The 24,443-nt window shown below is 40.4% G+C and overlaps 1 protein-coding gene across 1 annotated transcript in view; it reads right to left on the minus strand.

Moving 5' to 3' along the window:
- Positions 1-24,443, minus strand: part of LOC128648794 (transcobalamin-2-like) — a 160,723-nt gene that overhangs the window by 22,683 nt on the left and 113,597 nt on the right. Inside the window, exons 3-5 of the mRNA XM_053701666.1 lie at positions 24,072-24,258; positions 20,356-20,510; positions 5,923-6,078 (exon numbers count right to left, since the gene is read on the minus strand). Of these exons, the coding sequence (XP_053557641.1) occupies positions 5,923-6,078; positions 20,356-20,510; positions 24,072-24,258 (498 nt within the window). The remainder of the gene's footprint in view (positions 1-5,922; positions 6,079-20,355; positions 20,511-24,071; positions 24,259-24,443) is intronic.

Here is a 24,443-nt window from a genome sequence, read left to right on the forward strand (position 1 = left end):
CAACTTTCTAATTTACTCCTTTTATCAATTTTTCTTCGTTCTCTTGCTATCTTTATTTAAAAAGTAGGAATGTGATGCATAGGAGCCGGCCCATTTTTGGTTTAGAACCTGGGTTATGCCTACTTCTTGGTGGGTAAATGTAAGCCACCAATAAGCCAGTGCTATCCATGGTGTTGAACCTAAAATAGGCTGGCTGCTAAGATTTACATTCCTGCTTTTAAAACAAAGATAGCAAGAGAACGGAGAAATTTTTTATAATAGGAGTAAATTAGAAAGTTGCTTAAAATTGCATGCTCTATCTGACTCATGAAAGAAAAAAAAATTGGGTTCAGTGTCCCTTTAAGCTGTTTTATAGTAGGTACTTTATTTCCAATCCATACATTTAAAAATAATTTTTCTAGCTAATATTATTGTTGTAACAATTAAGTTCCAGTTCCTTCCGTAATCTGTTTTATCTAGGAAAACTATCTTTAAACAATTAAAGGGGCAGTCTAGTCAAAAATAAACTTTCATGTTTCAGATAGGGCATGTAATTTTAAACAACTTTCCAATTTACTTCTATTATCGAATTTGCTCAATTCTTTAGATATCCTTTGTTATAGAGATAGCAATGCACATGTGTGAGCCAATCACACAAGGCCTCTATGTGCAGCAACCAATCAGCAGCTACTGAGCATATCTAAATATGCTTTTCAGCAAGTGATATCAAGAGAATGAAGCAAGATAATAGAAGTAAATTAGAAAGTTGTTTAAAATGACATGCTCTTTCTAAATCACAAAAGAAAAAAAATGGGTTTCATGTCCCTTTAAGCACAATCTTTACATTATGAAGATTGGATAAAAAAAAAAATGACACCTTAGACCAAAACTGATCAATTTTGGGACAAGCCCATATATAATGTACAAAATCTGGTTTACAAATGAGCATTTAGGGCAGCAATTTTTCCATCTTTTCTCCATTTGGAGACATTCCTAGGTAAAAGATCATCTTAAAATGTATTCTAAATTTAGTTTCTCTTTGATTAGCTGATATAGTATTTTTTCCCACTAGCTTCAAACTGGTATACATTTTTTGATTAGATATTTCTGTCCTGCAACTTTTGCTCCATTTTTCAGTAAGATTTAACTAATAAATTCCCTATCAACTGATTTCTGTGTAATAACTATCGGCTAGATTACGAGTTGTGCGTTAAGGTAAAAAAGCAGCGTTAACAGGTCCTAACGCTGCTTTTTTACGCCCGCTGCTATTACGAGGTTTAGGGGCACCGCACACTTCTTTGGCCTTACCGCAAAACGACTTACGTAAACTTCGTAAACCCTTTTTTCTATGGGACTTCCATAGCGCCGGTACGAGTCTGTCCTGGGAGGCCAAAAAGTGAGCGGTACACCCTCTACCTCCAAGATCCCTAACTCATTCTAAAGTCAGTAGTTAAGAGTTTTATGGTACAACGCCGTAGCATAAAACTCATAACTAAAGTGCTAAAAAGTACACTAACACCCATAAACTACCTATTAACCCCTAAACCGAGGCCCTCGCGCATCGCAAATACTAAGATAAAAATGTTAACCCCTAATCTGCCACTCCGGACATCGCTGCCACTATAATAAACATATTAACCCCTAAACCGCCGCACTCCCGCCTCGCAAACACTAGTTAAATAATATTAACCCCTAATCTGCTATCCCTAACATCGCCGCCACCTACCTACATTTATTAACCCCTAATCTGCCGTCCCCAACGTCGCCGCCACTATATTAAATGTATTAACCCCTAAATCTAAGTCTAACCCTAACCCTAACACCCCCTAGCTTAAATATAATTTAAATAAATCTAAATAAAATTCCTATCATTAATTACATTATTCCTATTTAAAACTAAATACTTACCTATAAAATAAACCCTGAGCTAGCTACAATATATCTAATAGTTACATTGTAGCTAGCTTAGGGTTTATTTTTATTTTACAGGAAAGTTTGTATTTATTTTAACTAGGTAGAATAGTTATTAAATAGTTATTAACTATTTAATAACTACCTAGCTAAAATAAAGACAAATCGACCTGTAAAATAAAACCTAACCTAAGTTACACTAACACCTAACCTAACTAAATCACAAACCCCCCACTAAATTACAGAAAATAAAACAAATTACAGATCTTTAAACTAATTACACCTAATCTAATAGCCCTATCAAAATAAAAAAGCCCCCCCAAAATAAAAAAAAACCCTAGCCTAAACTAAACTATCAATAGCCCTTAAAAGGGCCTTTTGCGGGGCATTGCCCCAAAGAAATCAGCTCTTTTACCTGTAAAAAAAAACACAAATACCCCCCCAACAGTAAAACCCACCACCCACACAAACCCCCCAAATAAAAACCTAACTAAAAAACCTAAGCTCCCCATTGCCCTGAAAAGGGCATTTGGATGGGCATTGCCCTTAAAGGGACATTATACACTCATTTTTTCTTTGCATAAATGTTTTGTAGATGATCTATTTATATAGCCCATAAACTTTTTTTAAAAAAATAACTGTATAGTTTTGCTTATTTTTAAATAACATTGCTCTGATTTTCAGACTCCTAACCAAGCCCCAATGCTTTATGTGAATGCTGTCAGCTACCTTCTCCAGCTTGCTCCTGTTTGTGTAAAGGGTCTATTCATATGCAAAAGAAGGGGGAGGGGGAGTGTCTTATTTCCCACTTGCAGTGGGCTTTCCAGCTACCTTTTCAACAGAGCCAAACTGACAGCTTCTAAGTAAGTTTTTAAACAGTTTTATACTGGATTTTTATATCAGTATCTGTGCATCTTATTATTTATAGTAGTGTCTATTACATGCAGTATTATGAAAATGAGTGTATACTGTCCCTTTAAAAGGGCAGTTAGCTCTTTTGGGCACAAAGCCCTAACCTAAAAATAAAACCCACCCAATACACCCTTAAAAAAACCTAACACTAACCCCCTGAAGATCGACTTACTGTTCTGAAGACCAGACATCCATCCTCAAGGAAGCGGCAGAAGTCTTCATCCAACCGGGCCGAAGTCCTCAACGAAGCCGGGAGAAGTCTTCATCCAAGCCGGGGCAAAGTGGTCCATCCAAACAGCATCTTCTATCTTCATCCATCCGAGGCGGAGCGGCTCCATCATCAAGATATCCGTCACGGAGCATCCTCTTCATCTGGAGTCTTCTTACTGAATGAAGGTTCCTTTAAATGATGTCATCCAAGATTCCGATTGGCTGATAGAATTCTATCAGCCAATCGGAATTAAGTTAGAAAAAATCCTATTGGCTGATGCAATCAGCCAATAGGATTGAAGTTCAATCCTATTGGCTGATCCAATCAGCCAATAGGCTTGAGCTTGTATTCTATTGGCTGATTGGAACAGCTAATATCTAAACATTGATCTGTTTTTTCCCTGCATAAAAAAATAGAGGCAATTTTAAGATACTTTACACAGAAAGCAGCACAATGTGATTTATTTTTTATGCAGGATTTAAATTTTAAAGTGTACAGCCCACTCACTGCTAACTTCGCTCTACCCAGCAAAGTGTCTCTTTCAAGCAAGCTTTATTACTTTCTATAGGAGACTTTGCCACTCACGAGAAAAAAACATGTCTTCTGATCTGGCGAAGTTTAGATCATCGGGCCCCTAGCGTGGGCCTGACATTTTGCTATTTTTAAGTTGGACTCAGATGGATAAATTAAGGTCCATAATTTTTTTTCTGTCTGGACTCATTCATTGAAATATATATCTTTCATAGGAACATACAATTACAGCCCTAGCATGATACTGTGAATAAGATTTTTAAAACACCAAAACCTGATCTGTCTGCTTAATCTCGCTCCAATGGGTAGAGCAAACCCACCAATCAGCATTGTGCATGTGCTCCAGCACTAGAATACTATTGACTTCCATGTATCTTTAATTCAGTAATTAACCTTTTTCTCACTAACAGCACATATATCAGTTCATTCTGTGATATAGTCTTGTAATGGTCAACAACCAAGCAGGGATTAATCCCAGAATACCACTTTTTCAATACCCATCTGTTTAAAGTAAAGGAGAGAGCCAAAGAGATCTGGATAAGGTGTCCCCAAATAACTTTTTTTATGTACTTCTAATAACATTTTTATTTGTGTAACTTTTATCCTAAATCAAGTAGACGAATGGTATCATCCCTGTATATCAGTGATGTAATGGTTAAGGGTGACAGCATTTTGAATGTAAGAAATAGATTAAATATATGATGAATTGTGGCACGTGTAGTTAATCTACAAAACTATTTTGAAAGCTTAAAGGGCTATTACAGTTAAAAGATTACATGCTCTAAACAGTTAGAACATGTAATTTTAAGACTAACGACCCTGCACTATTGTGTTTTTATCCCTTGCAAAAGGGGTTAAACACACAGTAGAAAGATCACTCAGGACTCACAGAGAACTGCAGGTTGCACGATTCTGATGTGGAACTAACGATGCTAATTGGATCAGCAGAGTTTTCCACTAGGGACTTGCGGAGCACAGTATTCCTTTGCAGGGGTTAAACACAGAGTAATATAGGCATAAGGAGAGAAATATACATTAAAGTTAAATTTGAGTCCCCAACTAATTATATAATGTATCATACAGGGAAGTGAAGTGTATCAACCCTGTGTAAAGAGAATCAATCTCAAAAGCTAATTAAATGGGCAGGGGGGTGCTCTATATCCTGGCATAAACATAGGCAAATGAGAAGAAAAAATGGATATATCAGAGCACACAATAGCCACAAATATAAGTGATGTGTAAGTGAGTTGGCTTGAGCGAGCCAAGTAAACTAAAATATAACTTTTATTATTACATATAAGATAAAATAAAGTTGGTGAAGAACATTCACACAAGTACAGTGCAGGGTTTAAAAACACTTAAAATTGGTGAACTGAATGCTAAGATGCCCAGGTAATAACCATTAATGTGGGTTTGGGTGAGAGAATCTGGCAGGGAGGCACCACAAAATGCTCACGGATTGCACAAAAAGCTAAGCTATAAAAGAGGATTGACCTCACACAACAATATATCTATCTAGTGCAATGCTGGAGCAGTGCCTAAGCCTGTCAGAGTCCCAAACAATAGTGTATAAGGCAAATGATTTAAGCATTCAAAGAGGCGCTCTCTTTGAATGCTTAAATCATTTGCCTTATGTGGGTTACGTGGTAATTGGTACATGATAGAGAATACAACTTATACGTAATTAATGTGTATAATAGTCCGGTATTTGTTTTGGGCTTTTCTTATTATTGGTCCTATATCTTGCATTTGATATTCGAGTTTCTGCATACTACTACACTACCTTATACACTATTGTTTGGGACTCTGACAGGCTTAGGCACTGCTCCAGCATTGCACTAGATAGATATATTGTTGTGTGAGGTCAATCCTCTTTTATAGCTTAGCTTTTTGTGCAATCCGTGAGCATTTTGTGGTGCCTCCCTGCCAGATTCTCTCACCCAAACCCACATTAATGGTTATTACCTGGGCATCTTAGCATTCAGTTCACCAATTTTAAGTGTTTTTAAACCCTGCACTGTACTTGTGTGAATGTTCTTCACCAACTTTATTTTATCTTATATGTAATAATAAAAGTTATATTTTAGTTTACTTGGCTCGCTCAAGCCAACTCACTTACACATCACTTATATTTGTGGCTATTGTGTGCTCTGATATATCCATTTTTTCTTCTCATTTGCCTATATTAAACACAGAGTAATCTAGAGTCGATAGTCTTAAAATGACATTCTCTAGTAGATTAGAGCATCTCATTTTTAAGACAATAATGGATCTTTAATAATTATGATTCTTTGAAAACCATTGTAAAAGCGATTACATTGTTTATACATTTCCTATGTAAAATTACTCAGTCATGAATGGCATAAGGTGTTACTTACCTATGGAGATTGTGTCGCCATGGACAAATTTATTATTCAATTCTTCTTGTAGAAGATGATAAACCACATGATTATCCACCTTCTTGTCATTAACGCACAGCGTGAGAATCCCTAAACTGTACTGGTAGTGATTGGAAATGAGATTGTTGTGGGAAACTAGTAGGAAAATAAAAGAAATCAAATCAATACACGGATGGATTTTCTTTTTAACATAAAAAACTAAAAATTATAGTTTCAAATAGTGGTGGGAAGTTAACTCATAAGACATCATAACATTGGCAGTAAAGTGGGTAATCAGGGGGCGGATTTTATACAGCCTGTCAAACTGGGGATGCTCCCCAGGGGGGCAAAGGCTGTTGTTGCTGAAATGCATGAAATGTAGAATCATTTCAAACCTCTTCCTCGACATACTCTGGGAGAAAAAGGGGGTCGAGCAAATGGGGCTACTGCTCCAGTAGCAGCGGATGGAGGGTTTCTTTATGATGCCCATCAGCATAGTCAATGCCCAGAATTAAAAAAAAAAAAAAAATCGATCGGGGCCCATTGCTGCTTTGGCAAAAAAGTGTCAGGCTTTGCAGCACGGAACTGATGGGCATATAAATTAGCTTGGGCGACAATGTTCCCCAATATATCATCGCCCAGATACACCTCCATAAACTGCTGGGGGCTAAATCCTTCCACATCCACACTGATGCCAGGATTTGCAGTGAAGGGTGGGATATCTGGCTTACATCTCCTATGCACAGTTTGGACATTCAGCTTCTGTCTTGGAATGTCTTGTTTCTCTTAACAATGACTGAAAATTTATGGGTTTCATGTTCCTTAAAAAAAAATTCTAGGGGAAGTTCTACTTTGCACCTTATTTTCCCTGCTTTGTCCTTTACTACTTCTCCTTGATTGGCTATACATCAGAATGCCATACCAGAGAGGTGAGAGAGATTAAGTGCTCTTGGAGTTTTGGGGAATTTTTGCCCCTCCTAGTGGCCAGATGTTGAATTTTAGGAGTAATGGCTTGTGAACGCTAACCACCACAAAATAAATTAATTTATCAGGCAAGCATAAATATGTTTTTTCAGTAGTAGTACATATTTTGAATTGCCCTTAGTATGGGCAATAAATTCACTGGAGCTTGTGCACATGTCTTCTAAAAACAAAATGGGGAACCTCTCCTTTGCGTTCCTGTAGAGAACACAACCCCATTGTGGGGCTGTGAGAGGAAGTAATGAACCATGCACAAATGAAGTTACAAAATCTTAAATTATGCTTACCAGATAATTTTCTTTTCTTCTGACAGAGAGAGGCCACAGCTGCATTCATTACTTTTGGGAATCCAGAACCTGGCCACCAGGAGGAGGCAGAGACACCCCAGCCAAAGGTCCAAACCCCCCCCCCCCCACTTCCCTCATCCCCCAGTCACTCTGCCGAGGGAACAAGGAACAGTAGGAGAAATATCAGGGTGAAAAAAGGTGCCAGAAGGACAAATAAAATATAAGGCCGCCCTATAAAAAAAAAACGGGCGGGGAGCTGTGGCCTCTCCCCATCAGAAGAAAAGTAAAGTATCTGGTAAGCATAATTTAAGTTTTTCTTCTTAAACGGGGAGAGGCCACAGCTGCATTCATTACTTTTGGGAAAACAATACCCAAGCTATAGAGGACACTTAATGCAAAACGTGAGGGGAAAAAAAGAGAGTCGGACCCTAATCTGAGGGCACCACAGCCTGCAAAACCTCTCTCCTGAAGGTGGCTTCAGCAGAAGCAACAAACATCATACTTGTAAAGTCTGGAAAATGTATGTGTAGCCGCCTAACAAATCTGATCCATAGAGGCCTCAGTCTTGAAGGCCCAAGAGGAAACCACTGCTCCCGTAGAATGAGCCGCAATCCTTAGAGGAGGCTTATGTCCCGCTGTCTCAATGCTAAATGGAGGACACTCCTCAGCCAAAAGGATAAGGAAGTCAAAGAGGCCCTCTGACCCCCACACTTCCCGGAAAAAAAGAACAAACAGAGAAAGAAGATTGTCTAAATTCCTTTGTGGCCTGAAGATAGGACTTCAAGGCACAAACCACATCCAGAATTACATTGAAAACGTTCCTTCGATCAAGGAGTAGGATATAAGAAAGTAACCACAATCTCTTGATTGATGCTACAAATTAACACAACTTTAGGAAGAAAACCTAACTTGGTTCGAGGAACAGCCTTATTAGCATGGAAAGCCAGATAAGGAGGGGCGCATTGTAAGGCAGCAATCACAGATACTCTGTGCGCAGAAGCAATAGCCCATAGAAAATTAACCTTCCAAGACATTAATTTAATGTCTACTTCATGCATAGGCTCCAACGGAGCCCATGCAAAACTCCAAGTAGGAGCAAGTAGGAGCAATAAATCTAAACACAGGTCTGATCCTAGCAGAGCCTTAACAAAAGACTGCACATCAGGAAGCTCAGCAAACCTCTTGTGCAGTAACACAGACAGGGCCGAAATCTGTCCCCTCAGGGGATCTGCAGAAAAGCCCTTCTTCAGTTCATCCTGGAGAGCAGAATAAGTAGGCGCTCCACACCTTATGATAGATGCGACGAGCAACCAGCTACGAGCTTGAATGAGAGTAAAAATAACACTCCCAGAAAACCCTCTCCTGGCTAGGACTAAGCAATCAATCTCCACGCAGTCAGCCTCAGAGAATCTAGACTTAGATGAACAAAGAGACTTTGGTCAGCAGATCCCTGCGACAAGGTAACTTCCACGGAGGAGATAATGACATCCCCACTAGTCCGCGAACCATGTCCTTCGTGGCCAAGACGGAGCAATTGGCATCACCGATGCCTGCTTGATTCGAGCCACTACACTAGGAAGTAGTGGTAACGGCCGGAAAAGATAAATTGGATTGAACCTCCAAGGTACCACTAATACATCTGTTAGCACCGCCTGAGGATCCCTGTACTTCGACCCATATCTGGGTATTGAGACGTCACAAGATCCACCTCTTGCAAATCTCCGCAAACACTCGGGATGGAAAGACCATTTTCCTGGATGAAAGGATTGTCTGCTGAGGAAATTCGCTTCCCAGTTGTCCACACCCGGAATGTGGATCGCTGACAGTGAATAAATGTGGGTCTCCGCCCACTCCAGAATCCGAGATACTTCCCTCATAGCTATGGAGCTTCTCGTTCCCCCCTGATGGTTGATGTAAGCCACAGAGAATATATTGTCTGATTGGATCTGATAAACTGGGATGAACCCAGCAGAGGCCAAGCCTTCAGAATTATTGTATATTGCCTGAAGATCCAAATTGCGATCGGGAAGGAGATTTTCCTCCTGAATCCATAGGCCCTGTGACTTCCTGGCACCCCAAACAGCTCCCCATCCTGAAAGACTCACAACCATAGTCACAATCACCCAGGATGGATATGAGACGGACGTCCCTTGGGACAAGTGATCCAGACAAAAACACCAAGAGAGCGATTCAGTGGTCCAGAGAATCTTTTGAGACAGATCCGAATGATCACTGTTCCACTGCTTCAGCATGCGCAGTTGCAACAGTCTGAGGTGAAACATAGTAAAGAAAATGATGTCCATGCTGGACACCATGAGACCAATCACCTCCATACACCGAGCCACAGATGGCCTTAAGGAGGTCTGGAGGGCAAGACATGTTGAAGCTAGCTTGCAACGTCTCTGGTCTGTTAGAAATATTCTCATGTCTATGGAGTCTATTATAGTACCCGAGAATTTTACCCTGGTACTTGATACAAGAGAACTCTCTCTAGATTTATCTTCCATTCATGGGATCAAAGAAGACAGAGGAGATATTCCGAATGGTCCACTCTTCGAAAAATTTATTGGAGCTGTAGCTAGACCAAATGGAAGTGCAATATACTGAAAGTGCTGGTCCAGGAATGCAAACCTTAGGAACTGGAAGTGGTCCTTGATGATTGGTATGTGAAGGGAGCATCCTTCAGATCTATTGTGGTCATGAACTGCCCTTCTTAAATGAAGGGAAGAATGGCCCTTATTGTCTCCATCTTGAACAAAGGGACATATAAAAACTTGTTTAAGCACTTTAGGTCCAGAATTGGACGGAAGTTCCACGAAAAGGTTTGAATAGTTTCCCAAACCTCTCACTGTGATAGGCACTGGGACAATAACCCCTAATAGGACAGATCCCGTAGGCACCCCAGAAGGCTTTCCTCCTCTCTGGTCAGGAAGTCAGGAGAGAGAGAGAAGGAATCTGCCCTTGGGTGGCTGAGACTAGAAACCTATCTTGTAACCCTGAGCTATGATCTCCAGGACCCATGGATCCTGCACATCCTTGAACCAAGCGACTGAAAAGAGCGAAAGACTGCCCCCTACACGATCCAGAAGAGGACCGGGGACCGCCCATACATGCCGACTTAGACTTGGCGGGCTTCTTGCTCTGCTTGGATTTATTACAGGACTGAGCTGGCTTCCAAGAACTCTTGTTTTGTTCTAGCTTAGCGGAGAACTGCTGACATGAGCTTTATCAGACCGAAAAGAACGAAAATTGTCACTTAGACTAGTTCATATTCTCTTGCGGTAGGAGGGCACCCTTGCCCCCTGAGACAGTGGAGATAACTAAGTCCAGGCCTGGACCAAACAAAATCATTCCCTTAAAGGGGAGGGAAAGAAGTCTAGACTTAGAAGTCATATCCACAGACCATGACTTCAGCCAGAGCCCGATGGGCCTGAACAGAAAAAAGCTGAAGCCATAGCATTCAGGCGAATAATCTGCTTTTTAGCATTAAAGATAAAAGAATTAGCGACCCTCAAGGCCTTAATTCTTTCCTGAATAACATTGAGGGGACCATCCCCCTCGATCAAATCCCGTAAGGAGTTAGACCAGTAGGTAGCTGCCCCAGCAACCGCAGAAACAGCCGCCGCCGTTTGAAACAAATATCCTGTATGTTGAAACATTTTTCTTAACAGAGTTTTCATCTTTTATCCATGGGCACTTTAAGCGAAGAGCTATCCTCAAGCGGGATAGTAGTACGTTTATCAAGGATGAAGATAGCACTATCCCTTTCAGGGACGGAACCTCACAACTCCATTGAGAGAAGAGGGGAAAAAGAAATCCAATCCTGTCCCATTTATTCTCAATAATGTTCGCCATTTAACAGGAGCAGGGAAAGATAAGGTACCACCCTGTCCTTAAACTCTATCCAATTTAGGAATCAAAGGTTCATCAGGCAATTTGGCCTCTGGAACCTCTAAATTCAACAAAAACTTCCTTTAAAAGAAAGCGCAAATTCCTAAAACTAAAGTCTGGTTCCTCCGCAGCCGGAGGTTTAGAGGCAGCAGACTCTGACCCAGAATGTTTATACTCTGAAGTCTCAGAAAGAACTTCATCCTCGGATAACCCTATGAGTTAAATCCATAAATTATCTGATGTACTCTGGGAAGGAGTGCAATATGTAACTTTTCGCTTGCACTTAGCAGGGCGAGGTACAGCATTAAAGGCCGCAGACACTGCTGTCTGAACTGCGCAGTAACGTTTGGTGAAAAAATGGCCTCCTCCAGATGGAGGATCAGCAATGCTACGGGAAACTGCATGTGTAGAGAGATAAGAATGTAGGGTACGCACGTCACTGGACGACAACTCCTCAGAGGTGGACGGCTCAGTGGTATCAAACATGTTTGATCTTATCACATTATCAAGGAATATGGAACATAATTGAGGGGGCGGAACTAAGGCCTCCTCACAATATAAACAGGAAATACTCTTTAGGAATAGAGGGAGTGCCCTCTAAGTAACAGAATCCTCCATCGCTAGTGCAATAACCGGAGAACTATAGAAAACAGAATTTATGCTTACCTGATAAATTACTTTCTCCAACGGTGTGTCCGGTCCACGGCGTCATCCTTACTTGTGGGATATTCTCTTCCCCAACAGGAAATGGCAAAGAGCCCAGCAAAGCTGGTCACATGATCCCTCCTAGGCTCCGCCTTCCCCAGTCATTCGACCGACGTAAAGGAGGAATATGCATAGGAGAAATCATATGATACCGTGGTGACTGTAGTTAGAGAAAATAATTCATCAGACCTGATTAAAAAACCAGGGCGGGCCGTGGACCGGACACACCGTTGGAGAAAATAATTTATCAGGTAAGCATAAATTCTGTTTTCTCCAACATAGGTGTGTCCGGTCCACGGCGTCATCCTTACTTGTGGGAACCAATACCAAAGCTTTAGGACACGGATGATGGGAGGGAGCAAATCAGGTCACCTAGATGGAAGGCACCACGGCTTGCAAAACCTTTCTCCCAAAAATAGCCTCCGAAGAAGCAAAAGTATCAAATTTGTAAAATTTGGTAAAAGTGTGCAGTGAAGACCAAGTCGCTGCCTTACATATCTGATCAACAGAAGCCTCGTTCTTGAAGGCCCATGTGGAAGCCACAGCCCTAGTGGAGTGAGCTGTGATTCTTTCAGGAGGCTGCCGTCCGGCAGTCTCATAAGCCAATCGGATGATGCTTTTAAGCCAAAAAGAGAGAGAGGTAGAAGTTGCTTTTTGACCTCTCCTTTTACCAGAATAAACAACAAACAAGGAAGATGTTTGTCTGAAATCCTTTGTAGCCTCTAAATAGAATTTTAGAGCACGAACTACATCCAAATTGTGCAACAAACGTTCCTTCTTTGAAACTGGATTCGGACACAAAGAAGGCACAACTATCTCCTGGTTAATATTTTTGTTAGAAACAACTTTCGGAAGAAAACCAGGTTTAGTACGCAAAACCACCTTATCTGCATGGAACACCAGATAAGGAGGAGAACACTGCAGAGCAGATAACTCTGAAACTCTTCTAGCAGAAGAAATTGCAACCAAAAACAAAACTTTCCAAGATAATAACTTAATATCTACGGAATGTAAGGGTTCAAACGGAACCCCTTGAAGAACTGAAAGAACTAAATTGAGACTCCAAGGAGGAGTCAAAGGTTTGTAAACAGGCTTGATTCTAACCAGAGCCTGAACAAAGGCTTGAACATCTGGCACAGCCGCCAGCTTTTTGTGAAGTAAAACAGATAAAGCAGAAATCTGTCCCTTCAAAGAACTTGCAGATAATCCTTTCTCCAAACCCTCTTGTAGAAAGGATAGAATCTTAGGAATTTTTATCTTGTTCCATGGGAATCCTTTAGATTCGCACCAACAGATATATTTTTTCCATATATTATGGTAAATTTTTCTAGTTACAGGCTTTCTAGCCTGAATAAGAGTATCAATGACAGAATCTGAGAACCCACGCTTTGATAAAATCAAGCGTTCAATCTCCAAGCAGTCAGTTGGAGTGAGGCCAGATTCGGATGTTCGAACGGACCTTGAACAAGAAGGTCCCGTCTCAAAGGTAGCTTCCATGGTGGAGCCGATGACATATTCACCAGGTCTGCATACCAAGTTCTGCGTGGCCACGCAGGAGCTATCAAGATCACCGAAGCCCTCTCTTGATTGATCCTGGCTACCAGCCTGGGAATGAGAGGAAACGGTGGGAATACATAAGCTAGGTTGAAGGTCCAGGACGCTACTAGTGCATCTACTAGAGTCGCCTTGGGATCCCTGGATCTGGACCCGTAGCAAGGAACCTTGAAGTTCTGACGAGACGCCATCAGATCCATGTCTGGAATGCCCCATAATTGAGTTATTTGGGCAAAGATTTCCGGATGGAGTTCCCACTCCCCCGGATGAAATGTCTGACGACTCAGAAAATCCGCTTCCCAATTTTCCACTCCTGGGATGTGGATTGCAGACAAGTGGCAGGAGTGAATCTCCGCCCATTGAATTATTTTGGTCACTTCTTCCATCGCCAGGGAACTCCTTGTTCCCCCCTGATGGTTGATATATGCAACAGTCGTCATGTTGTCTGATTGAAACCTTATGAATTTGGCCTTTGCTAGTTGAGGCCAAGCCTTGAGAGCATTGAATATCGCTCTCAGTTCCAGAATGTTTATCGGGAGAAGAGATTCTTCCCGAGACCATAGACCCTGAGCTTTCAGGGGTTCCCAGACCGCGCCCCAGCCCACCAGACTGGCGTCGGTCGTGACAATGACCCACTCTGGTCTGCGGAAGCTCATCCCTTGTGACAGGTTGTCCAGGGTCAGCCACCAACGTAGTGAATCTCTGGTCCTCTGATCTACTTGGATCGTCGGAGACAAGTCTGTATAATCCCCATTCCACTGTCTGAGCATGCACAGTTGTAATGGTCTTAGATGAATTCGCGCAAAAGGAACTATGTCCATTGCCGCAACCATCAAACCTATTACTTCCATGCACTGCGCTATGGAAGGAAGAAGAACAGAATGAAGTACTTGACAAGAGCTTAGAAGTTTTGATTTTCTGGCCTCTGTCAGAAAAATCTTCATTTCTAAGGAGTCTATTATTGTTCCCAAGAAGGGAACTCTTGTTGACGGGAATAGAGAACTTTTTTCTACGTTCACTTTCCACCCGTGAGATCTGAGAAAGGCTAGGACAATGTCCGTATGAGCCTTTGCTTGTGGCAGAGACGACGCTTGAATCAGTATGTCGTCCAAGTAAGGTACTACTGCAATGCCCCTTGGCCTTAGCACCGCTAGAAGGGACCCTAGTACCTTTGTGAAAATTCTTGGAGCAGTGGCTAATCCGAATGGAAGTGCCACAAACTGGTAATGCTTGTCCAGAAAGGCGAACCTTAGGAACCGATGATGTTCCTTGTGGATAGGAATATGTAGATACGCATCCTTTAAATCCACCGTGGTCATGAATTGACCTTCCTGGATGGTAGGAAGAATTGTCCGAATGGTTTCCATTTTGAACGATGGAACCCTGAGAAATTTGTTTAGGATCTTGAGATCCAAAATTGGCCTGAATGTTCCCTCTTTTTTGGGAACTATGAACAGATTGGAGTAAAACCCCATCCCTTGTTCTCCTAATGGAACAGGATGAATCACTCCCATTTTTAACAGGTCTTCTACACAATGTAAGAATGCCTGTCTTTTTATTTGGTCTGAAGACAATTGAGACCTGTGGAACCTTCCCCTTGGGGGTAGTTCCTTGAATTCCAGGAGATAACCTTGAGAAACTATTTCTAGCGCCCAAGGATCCTGAACATCTCTTGCCCAAGCCTGAGCGAAGAGAGAGAGTCTGCCCCCCACCAGATCCGGTCCCGGATCGGGGGCCAACATCTCATGCTGTCTTAGTAGCGGTAGCAGGCTTCTTGGCCTGCTTACCTTTGTTCCAGCCTTGCATCGGTCTCCAGGCTGGCTTGGTTTGAGAAGAATTACCCTCTTGCTTAGAGGATGTAGAATTTGAGGCTGGTCCGTTTCTGCGAAAGGGACGAAAATTTGGTTTATTTTTAGCCTTAAAAGACCTATCCTGAGGAAGGGCGTGGCCCTTTCCCCCAGTGATGTCTGAAATAATCTCTTTCAAGTCAGGGCCAAACAGCGTTTTCCCCTTGAAAGGGATGTTAAGCAATTTGTTCTTGGAGGACACATCCGCTGACCAAGACTTTAGCTAAAGCGCTCTGCGCGCCACAATAGCAAAACCTGAATTTTTCGCCGCTAATCTAGCTAATTGCAAAGTGGCGTCTAAGGTAAAAGAGTTAGCCAATTTAAGTGCTTGAACTCTGTCCATAACCTCCTCATAAGAAGATTCTTTATTGAGCGACTTTTCTAGTTCTTCGAACCAGAAACACGCTGCTGTAGTGACAGGAACAATGCATGAAATTGGTTGTAGAAGGTAACCTTGCTGAACAAACATCTTTTTAAGCAAACCCTCTAATTTTTTATCCATAGGATCTTTGAAAGCACAACTATCTTCTATAGGGATAGTAGTGCGTTTGTTTAGAGTAGAAACCGCCCCCTCGACCTTGGGGACTGTCTGCCATAAGTCCTTCCTGGGGTCGACCATAGGAAATAATTTCTTAAATATAGGGGGAGGGACAAAAGGTATGCCGGGCCTTTCCCATTCTTTATTTACAATGTCCGCCACCCGCTTGGGTATAGGAAAAGCTTCGGGGGGCACCGGGACCTCTAGGAACTTGTCCATCTTACATAATTTCTCTGGAATGACCAAATTGTCACAATCATCCAGAGTAGATAACACCTCCTTAAGCAGAGCGCGGAGATGTTCCAATTTAAATTTGAATGTAATAACGTCAGGTTCAGCTTGTTGAGAAATTTTTCCTGAATCTGAAATTTCTCCCTCAGACAAAACCTCCCTGGCCCCTTCAGACTGGTGTAAGGGCATGTCAGAACCATTATCATCAGCGTCCTCATGCTCTTCAGTATCTAAAACAGAGCAGTCGCGCTTTCGCTGATAAGTGGGCATTTTGGCTAAAATGTTTTTAATAGAATTATCCATTACAGCCGTTAATTGTTGCATAGTAAGGAGGATTGGCGCACTAGATGAACTAGGGACCTCCTGAGTGGGCAAGACTGGTGTAGACATAGAAGGAGATGATGCAGTACCATGCTTACTCCCCTCACTTAAGGAATCATTTTGGGCAACATTATTATCAGTGGCATCATTGTCCCTACTTTGTTTGTCACATTCATCACATATATTTAAATGGAGAGGAACCTTGGCTTCCGAACATACAGAACATCGTCTATCTGATGGTTCAGACATGTTAATAGGCATAAACTTGATAACAAAGCACAAAAAACGTTTTAAAATAAAACCGTTACTGTCTCTTTAAATTTTAAACTGAACACACTTTATTACTGAATATGTGAAAAAGTATGAAGGAATTGTTCAAAATTCACCAAAATTTCACCACAGTGTCTTAAAGCCTTAAAAGTATTGCACACCAAATTTGAAAGCTTTAACTCTTAAAATAACGGAACCGGAGCCGTTTTTACATTTAACCCCTATACAGTCCCTGGTATCTGCTTTGCTGAGACCCAACCAAGCCCAGAGGGGAATACGATACCAAATGACGCCTTGAATAAGCTTTTTCAGTGGATCTGAGCTCCTCACACATGCATCTGCATGCCTTGCTTCTCAAAAACAACTGCGCATTAGTGGCGCGAAAATGAGGCTCTGCCTATGACCAGAAAAGGCCCCCAGTGAAAAAGGTGTCCAATACAGTGCCTGCCGTTTTTTTAACACAATTCCCAAGATTAAAATAACTCTTCAAAGTTATAAACCATTAAATATGCTTATAAAGTAATCGTTTTAGCCCAGAAAAATGGCTACCAGTCTTTAAAGCCCTTGTGAAGCCCTTTATTCTTATATTTAAAACTAAGAAAATGGCTTACCGGATCCCATAGGGAAAATGACAGCTTCCAGCATTACCAAGTCTTGTTAGAAATGTGTCATACCTCAAGCAGCAAAGTCTGCCCACTGTTTCCCCCAACTGAAGTTACTTCATCTCAACAGTCCTGTGTGGAAACAGCCATCGATTTTAGTAACGGTTGCTAAAATCATCTTCCTCTTACAAACAGAAATCTTCATCTCTTTTCTGTTTCAGAGTAAATAGTACATACCAGCACTATTTTAAAATAACAAACTCTTGATTGAAGAATAAAACTACATTTAAACACCAAAAAACTCTAAGCCATCTCCGTGGAGATGTTACCTGTGCAACGGCAAAGAGAATGACTAGGGAAGGCGGAGCCTAGGAGGGATCATGTGACCAGCTTTGCTGGGCTCTTTGCCATTTCCTGTTGGGGAAGAGAATATCCCACAAGTAAGGATGACGCCGTGGACCGGACACACCTATGTTGGAGAAATAAAACATTTTATTAAATTTTTACAAAAAGCTGCACCTTTATATCCCAATGGCTGGAGCACTCACCACCTCCCATGACCCAGACAGTACAGAGATTTAGGGCTGCTCTCTGATAGACACCGGTCAGGAAAGAGGGAAAGAATCACATGGTGCACAATGCAGGACCGTCCCTGCTATGAGAAAAAGCGCGCCAAGCTAGTAAGCTGCATGGCTCTCAAAGTGAAAGGGAAACTTGTGTATTCCATAACAGCCTATAAACCCATAACATCTCACACATAAAAGCATCATAAAATCAAATAAACATATAAGATTATTCCCCACTGTTCAATAATCCCCCTCAGGAGATATTAGCCCTTGATTCTATACAGATAAAAGGAGTCACACTGTGACCCTGTCTTCTTGCGTTATCATACATGTATAAAAAATGAAACCAGAATTTACACCGTGGAACAGTAACACGGCCCTTCAAATGTGACAGATAGTAGCATCGCTTCTGACATGGACTTGAGTGAAGAAAGCAGGCAGCGAAACTTGTCAACGCTGATTGCTTATGGAGCTGTTAATATGAGTTGGAATCGTCTGGCAGAAACTCTCCCTGCATCTCTGGACTCTAACTTTCACCCATGGTCGGCGTTTGGGTGAGGAACTAGGCAGCCACCTTAGGGTTCTCCCAGCAGGGGGCGCTGGATTTGCCTCTGCCTGGCTGCCGGCATTGAAGCAGTGTGATGTGGCAGAGTGGAAAATTATTTGTGACCCTGATTTTAGGGGTGCCATTTGTCCCGCATTGCCCCTCAGCCACTGGGCTGCTGCATTGTTTGATTTTTTTTTTATCACGCCCTTACCACTTGGTCATCATGTGACCACAAATTTCCATAATACCTGCACAGTTAATCCATAACTTTCCTTCTTTTGTTGGGACATTAACTTTTTCAATGTAAAATTTCTCTACTTCCCTAGTGCTACTATATATATATATATATATATATATATATATACATACACATATATATATACATTCATACACACACACATACAAAGAGAGAAGCGGCTCTACAAGGAACAAACAACAGCTCATAAGCTAGTTCTATGGCGATTTACCACCCGGAAGCAAACTCTTTTAGACCAGTGTGCTTTTCACAAAGGAAAATGTTTCCTTAAGTATATCAGTCTGATCCCGCCAATAAGGTCAGTCCAGCCCCGAAATACCAGGCAATTTCCTTTGAACAAGGAACATGACAACCCCAGACGATTGTTTCGGCCTCCTATGTGCCTCGTCAGTGAGGTGCAGCCACATTCCTCTAAGCACACTGGGCAAGGAGTCCTAGCTGTTGTTCGTTCTTGGTAGAGCGTTTCTCTATTTGTATGCAAATTAATATGACCCTGGGGAAGTCTCCCTATGGGTGATGGGGGAAACCAGACATGGACTCCTTGCCCAGTGTGCTTAGAGGAATGTGGCTGCACCTCACTGACGAGGCCCATAGGAGGCCGAAACGATCATCTGGGGTTGTCATGTTCCTTGTTCAGAGGAGAATTGCCTGGTATTTCTGGGCTGGACTGACCTTAATTGGCGGGATCAGACTGATATACTACAGGAAAGTGGTCTAAAAGTAGCTTTTGGTAAATCACCATAGAACTAGCTGATGAGCTGTTATTTGTTCCTTGTAGAGCGCTTCTCTATTTGTATGCATATATATATATATATATATATATAATTGTTATGCAGCACAACCACTGTCTGATTTGCTACTATGCAGCGCAACCACTGTCTGATTTGCTACTATGCAGCGCAACCACTGTCTGATTTGCTACTATGCAATAAGCAAGCGCTACCCAAGTGCTGAAACAAAAATGGTCCAGATCCTTAGCTTACATTCCATCTTTTTAAATACAGATACCAAGAGAATGAAGAAAAATTAATAACAGGAGTTACTTTTAAAGTTGTTTAAAATGTCATGCTCTAAAAAAATCTTGGATTCAATATCCCTTTAACTAGCAATAGGATGGTATGTAATCGGGGGGGGGGGGGGGCAAAATGTATCCTCGCCTGTGTGGACAAAAATCCTAGCACCGGACCTGCTCTCACCGAGAGACTGACAGGACTACTTAAACTCCAGTCCCATCTCGAAGAGTACTACCCTCCATAAGAGACTACTCCGAAATCTTCTGACACTTCTCTGCCAACCTCCTGTGACGAAAAGGCAAAGAATGACTGGGGGATGAGGGAAGTGGGGGGGTTGGGCCTTTGGCTGGGGTGTCTTTGCCTCCTCCTGGTGGCCAGGTTCTGGATTCCCAAAAGTAATGAATGCATCTGTGGCTTCTCCCCGTTTAAGAAGAAAATATAAAAGTAAAATCATTTTAAAATGATAAATACATATTGCAATGATTTCTCTTAAGTATAACCCACTGTTTAATGTTTTTTATTACAACAATGAAATATACTGTTTTATATCCCTTAAAACTGACATTTAAACTAATATTTTTTTTAATATTTATGTTAAATTATACAATGAATTTGTGCTTTCTATAACTTAAGTAAGATTTATCAATAACGGAAAATCTTTAGATATTCTACTTCATAATGACACCCAGCTGGCAACATTTTGTGTTTTCTATAAAAAAATCATAGTCTGAATTATTGAGAATGGCCACCCATAATTGATTGACCTACAAACCTAGACTGACTGGAAGCAGATATAATTCACTGTAAAGTCAAAGAACATATACCTAGATGTGTCTTCTCATCGTGAAGTTTGCGTTTAAGTTGCGTGATGAGCTTCTTTCTTTCTGGAGTATTCATGTCCTCACATGAAGACTTCATTGCCAATAAATGAAGTGCTAGAATTCCTGTACTTAACTTCTCTTGGTCTTGTCCTTTTGTGCTAAAATAAATATACAATCATGATCACAAAGTGAGCAAGGATAGTCAAATGAAAAAAAAAGAGATTAAAGTGTCAGTAAACTTTAAAAATAATGTTATATAATTCTGCACATAGTGCAGAATTATATAACATTATAATAGCCAAACATTATAAAACATAATGTACCCTATTCATTTTTTAAAAAAAACGCTGTTTTACAGACCCGCTCTCTGTACTCTGCTGAGCGGGTCTGTTATATTTACTCAGCGCATCGGGCCAGCTGTATAGTCACAGCCCGGCCCGACCGCGCCATAAGACTAAGTGCAGCTCTCTCCTGCTGTCAGACAGAGCAGGAGCAAGCTGCAGTTAGCCTTATGGCGCGGTCGGGCCGGGCTGTGACTATACAGCTGGCCTGATGCGCTGAGTAAATATAACAGACCCGCTCAGCAGAGTACAGAGAGCGGGTCTGTAAAAAAGCGTTTTTTTTAAAAAAATGAATAGGGTACATTATGTTTTATAATGTTTGGCTATTATAATGTTATATAATTCTGCACTATGTGCAGAATTATATAACATTATTTTTTAAGGTTTACTGTCCCTTTAAATATTTTTTGTAGGAAAGTAAAATTTACACAATTAGAGTACAATGCAATAAGCCATTCTATTTATATATCTTTTTTAAGACAACAAAATATGCCAGGAACAGCTTAAATGAAACAAAATATAAGAATAAAACTTTCTCTGGATAGTCCTTTTAAAATGTATACAAATTGAAAAAGACACATGATATACTGTTCTGACAACATTGTCCATCTACACCTAAAGCATGTCAATATCTGAGGCTGATGCATGGCTCTACAGACTTATTATATAGAGGTTGAGAAGCATTTAACTATTATTATAATGCATTTAATCATAATTTGGCTTTTTTATGCACCGTGACTATGCTGAATACCTCTTGATACAGATAATATTTCCTCAAAATCATTTCACTATAAAAATGTCCCCATGACTACATAACATTGCTGTCTTCTGCCACCAACAGGTATTATAATAGTTTCCCCTTCAACAAACCTCCTATAATTTGTATGGCAGACAGCACATTTAAAAAAAACAACAAAAAAACCCTCATAAAATATTCCAAAATTAGTTTTGGTTGATAAATTACTGATCTAAAGTAAACTTGGGTATTGCAGACAATGCTGCATTTGCATTTTTTTTTAAACCGCATTACTTGTTTTTTTTTTTACAATTTACTATAAACACATACTACTTTTTATTATAATGATATTTTCTACTTAATTAATATATGTATATTGTATATTTATTGCTACCCTAGGCATAGATCTAGTTTGACTGTTGCAGATATGTGCTTGCATATATTTTTATATGTAAATACATATTGATATTTCCATAAGGACGTAAGTGCAACTATTCCTATACATGGGACAACAATAAATTTAAAAAAAAAAAAATTCTACATTGAAACACTTGCATTATTTGCAAGTTTTACAGTTTCAATGGGAACCAGGCTTTAAAAGCAAATTTTTCCTCTTTACACTGAGTTGAGCAGGGTGTAATTTTCTGGCTGCCAATATTGGGACAGATTACGAGTAGCACGCTATAGTTAGCGCGATGAGCGTAAATGTGATGGTGAGATTGCAGTGTTCTTTACGCTCAAATCCATATGACAAGTGGCGCACTGTTTAAATTACCGCAAATTTGTTTGCGCAAGCTTGCGGTAATTTACGCTCCCAATATTTTCTATGGGCTGCTTTGAGCAGCAATGTCCGTGTGTATTACAAAAAAGTAAATACGATTGCTCAAATGCAAATCGCATTTAATGCTCAGACTTTGAGCGTTTTTTTTTTATTTATTTACTGTAATGGTAGCTATTTTTTTTTATTGTAATTTTTTAGGGGTAACTTAGGGGGTGTTAGGTCAAGGTGGTTAGCTGGATAGTGGCTATTTTGCAAATGTTGTTGTGGTTGTTTAGAGGTTAATAGAGTAGTGGGGTAGTTTAGGATGTGGGGGGTGGTGGCAGTTTAGGGGTTAATAGTGTAGAGGGGACTTTGCGGTGGTTTAGGGGCTATTAGAGTAGAGTGCTTATGGTGAGTCAGGTCAGCTCGCGATTATGGGTGTTAGTTTTTCCACTTTTCTCTATCCATTGAAATCTATAGGGAAGTAAATTAACATAGTCGCTATATTCTAAGTTCTGCTCTTTGCGCGTGTTGTGTTAGCGCACAAGCGAAAAATATTTACTTTCAACTTGTAATACGCGCGCCACCCAACATGCTCCAAGAGCAGTTAGCGTGCAAGCAGGAGCGGTAATTACTACTCGTAACCTAGCGAATTATATAACATTAATTAGTATAATGCACCATCGGAAACATATTTTTCAATTTGCGACCTCCCTCAAAACTAATTATGGCTAAATGGAAACAAGACAGTCTACAAGATATTAGACCAAGGCACAACAAATCTCAGGTACCTATCAAATAGATCATTTTCATGAGAAAGCTAGCCTCAGTTATCTCTTCCTTTTGCCTTCAACTCCCTGCACACACCCTGACTAAAGCTGCATACCAGAATCTTCCATCTGTTCTCAATAGTCAAGGGGTTAAATCACCGTTTTAAGTGTGAATTGCAATTTAACCTTGTGATGGCCTATTTCTTCTAGAAATCAAAGGGGAGTTATTTCTCCGTTTCACTGCTGCAGTTTAACCCTGGGGAAATCATATTTATGATTTTATGTGTGCATTTATTTATGTATGGTCCTGCATTAGATCACTGTTTTGTTATGGAACATAGTTTAAAATAATTAAATGAATGAGACAGGAATCATGTGTCATACTATTTTTTTTCTTTATTATTATTTTTATTGAGGTTGTTATAGTACTATTTTCTTTTTTTTCTTTTTTTTTTTAATAAAGATGAATTTATTTGTTAAATTGTCTACAACAGGCTAGAGAAAATTCACTTGAATCTGACACTTTTCCTGGTAAAGCAGCACCCATATAAAAGTTAAAGGGACAGTCAACAACAGATTTTTTGTTGTTTTAAAAAATAGATAATCCCTTTATTATCCATTCCCCAGTTTTGCACAGCCACCACGGTTATATTAATATACTTTTTAGCTCTGTGATTACCTTGTATCTAAGCATCTTCTGACAGCCCCCTGATCACATGACATTTTATTTATTATCTATTGACTTTCATTTTATCCAATTAGTGCAGTGTCTGCCACAATCCATAGGCGTGCTCACAATGTTATCTATATGGTTTACCTGAACTAGCTCTCCCCTGTTGTGAAAAGCAAACACAAAAGCATGTGGTTAGAGGCGGCCTTCAAGGGCTTAGAAATTATCATATGAGCCTTCCTAGGTTTAGCTTTCAACTAAGAATACCAGGAGAACAAAGCAAAATTGGTTATAAAAGTAAATTGGAAAGTTGTTTAAAATTGCATGCCTTATTTGGAACATGAACGTATTTTTTGGACTTGACAGTCCCTTTAACTTATACATCTTGTGTTTGCTTGGTAGTTCACATGGGTCAGTATTGCAATATAAGTAGCCCTGTTACCTTGTAATGGTCTTAAGAGACACCTTCAGCCTTTCAAGATACTCTTCCTCTCTCACCAGGCTATGATCATCAGAGAGACGAAGTCCAACATAGACACTAGGGTTGGGCTCAGCAGAAACATCAAGTGTAGACCTCAACAGTTTTAGATTCAAAGACTGAGTCAAGCGTGTATTTTCCTCTGGAATTTCTTTATATAGAAAAATATGCATAAACAAAAACAATTCTCTTATGACAAGACAATGTATTAATTTACCTAGAAGTGATATTTAATAATCAGCAATAATCAGAGGACGTTGTCCAACATTAGGTGGTGAGCAATGAAATATTAGTTCTTCCATATAACCAAAGGAAAGGTTTTTAGTAGCAACTGCA

The sequence above is a fragment of the Bombina bombina genome, chromosome 2 (genome assembly GCF_027579735.1).
Source record: "Bombina bombina isolate aBomBom1 chromosome 2, aBomBom1.pri, whole genome shotgun sequence".
Taxonomy (NCBI): Eukaryota; Metazoa; Chordata; class Amphibia; order Anura; family Bombinatoridae; genus Bombina; species Bombina bombina.